The sequence below is a fragment of the Physeter macrocephalus genome, unplaced genomic scaffold, assembly GCF_002837175.3.
Source record: "Physeter macrocephalus isolate SW-GA unplaced genomic scaffold, ASM283717v5 random_1244, whole genome shotgun sequence".
NCBI lineage: Eukaryota > Metazoa > Chordata > Mammalia > Artiodactyla > Physeteridae > Physeter > Physeter macrocephalus.
The window spans coordinates 4,584-10,981 of NW_021146224.1; the positions used below are offsets into that span (position 1 = coordinate 4,584).

Consider the following 6,398-nt stretch of genomic DNA (forward strand, 5'->3'; position numbering starts at 1 on the left):
GGGCACGAACCTGTGTCCCCTGCATCGGCAGGTGGATTCTCAACCACTGCGCCACCAGGGAAGCCCCTAGCTAATGTTTTTTAGAGTTTGTGAGCACTTTCCTGAAGTCAAGTGAGTAAGTTCAAGATTTTCAAACCCTCAGCCCAAGTCAGGGATGTGGATGGTGGTGATGATGGTAGCAGCTAATGCTTACACAGCTTTTACTGTGTGGTTGGTATTGCTTTTAGCACCTTATAAAAAATTAACTTATTTAGTCCTCATGACAAACCTATGAGGTAGGTGCCATTATCATCCCCATTTTATAGATGAGGAAGCAGATGTCAGAGAGGTTATGTGACTTGCCCAAGGTCACACAGCTGGTAAGTGGCAGCATCAGGATTCAGCCCCGACATTTGGGCCAGAGCCATATTCTTACCTGACATGCTCTACAGTAGATGTTGCCCCCACTGACTCCTGACGTATGACAAAGGGGACTTTCTTAACAACAGATCAATGCTGTGATTTCACAGTAAGAATCACAGAGGAAGTCCTCATTTAAAAGTCTCACTTCACAGGACTTTAAATGACAGTGAATAAGGTTATAACATGGGCCAGTAATTCATTCTGAGTTCCTTGACTTAAAGGGCCTGGCTAGTCAGAAGCACATCCCATCCTGAGGCGGAAGCTTCTGCTCCATTAGCTGCTGTAATTATCCAAACAACAGGAGAAGAGGACCAACAAGGCTCAGGAGCCGTGAATTCCAGAAATTTCTTGTGTTTCTTAGCATAGAAAGATGGTCATAAACTTGATATTGCAAAGGGAAGTGTACTCCTAGCTGGGGACTGGGAGATAGAATACTGTTGGTATGGGCCTGGCCCAGCTTGCTCTAAGGCTGCCCCAAATACTCACATCTGCTGAACAAATGGTAATGAATTAAGGAACCGTTATGATACGATAGAATTAGAAGTCTGAGACCAGATTTTTAATGTGGTTAGATATACACTTACTATATGACCCTCCATTCCACTCCTAGGTATTTACCCAAGAGCAATGAAAACATATGTCCACATAAAGAATTGTACATGGACATTCCTAGCAGCTTTATTCATAAGAGCCCAAAACTGCAAACAACCCCAATAACGATCGACACGTGAACAGATAAACAAATCGTGGTATAGCCATACAAGGGAATACTACTCAGCAGTAAAAAAAGAACTTCTGATACATGCAACAGCATGGGAGAATCTCAAAAAAATTATGCTGAGTGAGCAAGGGTAGGTGTTAAAGAGTTTATACTCTCTGGGTCCATGTACATGAAGTTCTAGGACGCACAAAAACAATCTCCAGTGACAGAAAGCGAATCGCTGATTGCCTGTGGCTGGGGTAAGGGGTGGGGATCGACCGGAAAGGCTCAAGAGGGATCTTTTTGGTGTGGTGGGAGTGTTCTATACCTTGATTGTGATGATGATCACACGGATGTAAAGTCTGGAAACTACACTGATAATACCGTATGATCTTGGATAAGTCACTTTGTCCTTCTGGGCCTTAGTTTCCCTATTTGTAAAATTTGGTGGTTGGATTAGATGATGTGTATAGGATTCCCTCTGACTCAAAAACTCCCTTGATATAACAACATCCAACTCTTAATGTGGAAGCAGAGTAGCAAAGTGCAATTCTCTTTATAGGAATTCATTTTCTAGCCAAGGATGAGTTTCTTTCTGAGAGCATAGAATATCTATTAGGTTACCCAATAATATTCCTTTGGGGAGCAGAGCCATTTACGGGCCAATTTTACTTAAGGAAGCAGCTGAGATAATGCTTTGTGTGTAAGAAGGGCGTTCCCATGGAAATCCCGCGGGTACCTGAGGGGGGCCTTTTCCAGCGACACTGTGGGGAGGGAGTAGGACACAAGAGACACAGCTGGCAGGGCTGGAGAGGGCAGCCGAGGAAGGCCGTGTTCACCATGTCATCTCTGAGAGCCCCCAGATGCCCGGGGTCTGTGGTGACCCTTTTAAATTTCCTCTTCACTGGTCCACCCCTGGCACTTAGTAAGCACGCAGCAATGTCGCTGATGCTGATGGTGACGAAGCTGCTGCTGCTCGTCATTCCCAGTCCTCAGACAGGTTGTGCAGCAGTGAAGGGCCGGGGGATCTCAGAGCATGTCATGGGAAGAGGGCAGGGACAGAGCTGACCGGCACACGGAACTTGGAAGGGGGCTGCCAGCGCTAGGGCCACCCTTGCTGGGCCATAACAGCCTGTTGATCTCCCACACCCGTGTGTCTCCAGGTCATGAAGACCTACCACATGTACCATGCGGAGAGCATCAGCGCGGAAAGCAAGCTGAAGGAGGCCGAGAAGCAGGAGGAGAAGCAGTTCAACAAGTCGGGGGACCTCAGCATGAACCTGCTCCGGCACGAGGACCGGCCCCAGCGCCGTAGCTCCGTGAAGAAGATCGAGAAGATGAAGGAGAAGGCGAGTGAAGGCCCCGGGTATCGGGCTGGGAAGGAAGGGGAGGGCCAGGCTCCCCACAGCCCCGGCAGCCCCCCTGCACCCTGAGGGACTAGGGCCGGAATAATGCTGCCAGCGTCTGCCGTCCTGGAGGTCAGTGTCATGGTGGAGGCAGGGCTGGCCATGCCTCCGCTCACACTTGTTAGGCCTCAGGCGAGGGCCAACAGCAGGGGAGGCCCTCAGCTGGCAAGACAGCTGAACTGCGATGAGACTCTCGCCCAGCGAGCACATTCTGGCAAGAATCACCAGGCATTAGTGGGCGCGGGGCCTGCCCTGGACGTCAGTTTAGTGGCTGGGGGGCTGATCGGGACTTCGTGTGTCCCAGCAAGAGGGAACAGTGCTGGCGTACCAGCCAGCACCTGGGAACCAGGTAAAGGACCATTCTGAAGAGATTGCCATCGCCAAGCCGAAGCCGGGCCAGTTAGAATCCTTGTGTGTTGGTGCTGGAAAAGTGCTTTGGTAGGGCATGGTGAAAGTGCTAGTTTTGGAGTCAGGCTGAGTTTTGAAGATGCCACATGTACAGCAACTCTCTGACCTTCAATATTATTTTATTTCTTTATTTATTTTTAAATTAATTAATTTGGTTTTGGCTGCTTTGGGTGTTTGTTGCTACGCACGCGGGCTTTCTCTAGTTGCGGCGAGCGGGGGCTACTCTCCGTTGTGGTGCGCGGGCTTCTCGTTGCGGTGGCTTCTCTTGTTGTGGAGCATGGGCTCGAGGTACACGGGCTTCAGTAGTTGTGGCAGGCGGGCTCAGTAGTTGTGGCTTGTGGGCTTAGTTGCTCCGCGGCATGTGAGATCTTCCCGGACCAGGGCTCGGACCCATGTCCCCTGCGTTGGCAGGCGGATTCTTAACCGCTGCGCCACTTGGGAAGTCCCTGACCTTCAATTTTAAAAATTGACAGTGATGGCAAACAAATCTCCTTTCTCATGTCAACTCTGATCGATTGATAGTGGCTGCCCAGAGCCCTATGCTGAGGATTGTGAACCCTCTCGAGGCTTTAGTTAAAGACAGTGCTGTGATCAATTAATGATGTCTGCCTTGGCCAAGGAATTTAGAGGGGCAGTGTGCATGCTGCTTTTTGTCATCCTAGATTGGGTTACTTCTAAGGTTCCTTTCTTCTCAAAAAGCTATGATATTCTTGTTGAATTCTCTGCATTCATTCATTCCACGCAATCAGCAAACATTTCCTGAGCTCTTTCTATTTGCCAAACATTGAATCAGATGTTTATCTGGGCTTCTATGAGACTAATTCTATGATTATATGATCCTACAGCTCTTAAAAATTATAGGAGATTGAGTGGGAACGTAATCCAACAGGACCTGGGTAAGCTGGCATAGTAACTAAAGGCAAGTAAAATAAAATTTCAGCGTAATTTCCAAAGGCAAAGAAAAATATGCTCCACAATAACCAGGCAGAGATCCAGTTAAAAAATGGGCAAAGGAATTGAATAGACATATCTCTGAAGAACACATATGAGTGGCCAATAAATACATGAAAAGATGCTCAGCATCATTAGTTATTAAGGAAATGCAAATCAAAACCACAGTGAGATACCACTTCACACCCACCATGATGGCTAAGATTAAAAAGTCAGATAATCACAAGTGTCGGTGAGGATGTAGAGAAATTGGAACTGTCATACATTGCTGGAGGGAATGTAAAATGATGCGGCCACTTTGGAAAATAGTCTGGAAGTTCCTCCAAATGTTAAACGTAGAGTTACCATATGACTCAGCAGTTCCACTCCTAGGTATCCACCCAAGAGAAATTTAAACATGTGTCCAGACAAAAATTCGCACGTGAACGTTCATAGCAGCGTTATGCATAATAGCCAAAGGGTAGAAACAATCCAAATAAATAAACGTCCGTCAACTGATGCATAAAATATGGTGAATCCCTGTAAGGGAATATTCAGCCATGAAAAGGAATGAACACAGACTACAGCATGGGTGAACCTTGAAAACAGTAGGCTAAGTGAAAGAAACCTGTCACGAGAGACCACATATTACATGATTCCATTTATTTGAAATGTCCGGAGTAGACAAAGCCATAGAGACAGAAAGTAGATTATTGGTTGCCAGGAGCCGTGGCAGAAAAGAATGGAGAGTGACTGCTAATGGGTACAGGGTTTCTCTTGGGGTGATGAAAATATTCTAAATTTAGATAGTGGTGATGGTTGTACAATATGTCTGTGAATATACTAGAAATGAATGTTTAAAAATAAGATAACCAGGCAGGGAATTACAGAGCTACAACATAGGGGGGTAGCTATAGAGGGGATATGTAGAGAGGTAGAGAAAGCACTGGTTAGTGGGGTCTGGAGACTAAGGTTTAGTTCAGAGTTGTATGCTAACTGGCCGTTTGGCTCTTGGACAACCAACTTCTTTTCAATTTTCATTTTCTCGCCTATAAAATGGATGAATTAAACTAAGATATCTTCAAATATCCTTTCCAGGCATAAAATTTTATGAGTCCATGAAGGGCTGAAAATGGTCTCAGGGTTATAATAGCCCCCTGGAAATGGGCCAGGAATTTCAAAACTCTCTGTGGAGGTTGGGTGTGTGGTTGGTACAGGGTATAACCAGAAGTTTGTTTCTAGAAATTCCCAGAATAAGTGGACCCTGGAGAAAGGTCAGAGGAGATGTCTGAAGAGAATTAAAAGGCTGACAATGGGGGCATCTCTACTGAACAGCTAGAGAACTCAATCTGGAGGAAGGAAGGTTGAGAGTGCCTAGGCAGGAAGAAGCCCTGCTTCTTTAAGGAGAGCTGTCTCTCTCCTCAGCGGCGGGACTCATCTGTCTGAAGGGTGCAAGGGGACAGCTCTCCAACCCACGGACTCTTCGCTGCTTCCTGCCCAGGATGGCCCAGAACAGAAGCAGCTTCCCAGGGAGGCGGTCCAGCTCCTAGCCAAGCCTGCACCTCTGGCTGCCCACCCCGCCTCTCCCCACCACGCACATCCAGACAGCCAGTGACAATCACTTCATGCTGCCCATGCAGGGACTGTTCTGGGTGCTGTAGGCTCAGTCATGAACGGGGACCGTTAAGTCCCTGACTTCACAGAGCTTACTTTCTAGCAGGGGACCCTGAAAATCATCAAGTGATCAAAGAGGTAAAAAATATAATTTGGGGCGGTGAAAAGTACTTGTGAAAAAAACTGAGCAACCAAGATGTCCTTCTGTAGGTGAGTGGCTAAGTACCTGGGGTCCATGCAGGCAATGGAATGTTATTCAGCGCTCAAAAGAAATGAACCGTCAAGCCATGAAAAGACACGGAGGAACCTTAAATGCATGCTACAAAGTGAAAGAAACCAATCTGGAAAGGCTACATACTGTACGATTCCAACTCTATGACATTCTAGGAAAGGCAGAACTATGGAACAGTAAAAAGGTCAGTGGTCACAGCGGTTAGGTGGGAGACGGGGGTGAACAGGTGGAGCACAGAGGATTTTCAGGGCAGGGAGACTGCTCTGATGCTATAATGATGGATACATGTCATTATACGTTTGTTCACATTCACAGAATGTACAACACCAAGACTGAACCCTAAGGTAAACTCTGGACTCTGGGTGACTACGATGTGTTAGTATAGGTCCATCAGTTGTAACAGATGTACCACCTGGTGCCGGGGGGTGTTGATATGGGGGGACGCGGTGTGTGTATGGGAGTAGGGGTGTGTGCACGAAATCTCAGCACCTTCCTCTCAATTTTGCTGTGAAGCTAAAACTGCTCTCAAAAAAGAGTCTCGGGCTTCCCTGGTGGTGCAGTGGTTGAGAATCCGCCTGCCGAAGCAGGGGACACGGGTTCGTGCCCCGGTCCGGGAGGATCCCACATGCCGCGGAGCGGCTGGGCCCGTGAGCCATGGTCACTGAGCCTGCGTGTCCGGAGCCTGTGCTCCGCAACGGGAAAGGCC

General features: G+C 47.6%; 1 protein-coding gene across 1 annotated transcript in view; it reads left to right on the forward strand.

The window, feature by feature from the left end:
• The first annotated feature begins 2,041 nt into the window (after positions 1-2,041).
• Positions 2,042-6,398, forward strand: part of LOC102993369 (SLIT-ROBO Rho GTPase-activating protein 3) — a 16,527-nt gene continuing 12,170 nt past the window's right edge. The window contains exons 1-2 of the mRNA XM_028486427.2: positions 2,042-2,113; positions 2,266-2,451. Of these exons, the coding sequence (XP_028342228.1) occupies positions 2,042-2,113; positions 2,266-2,451 (258 nt within the window). The remainder of the gene's footprint in view (positions 2,114-2,265; positions 2,452-6,398) is intronic.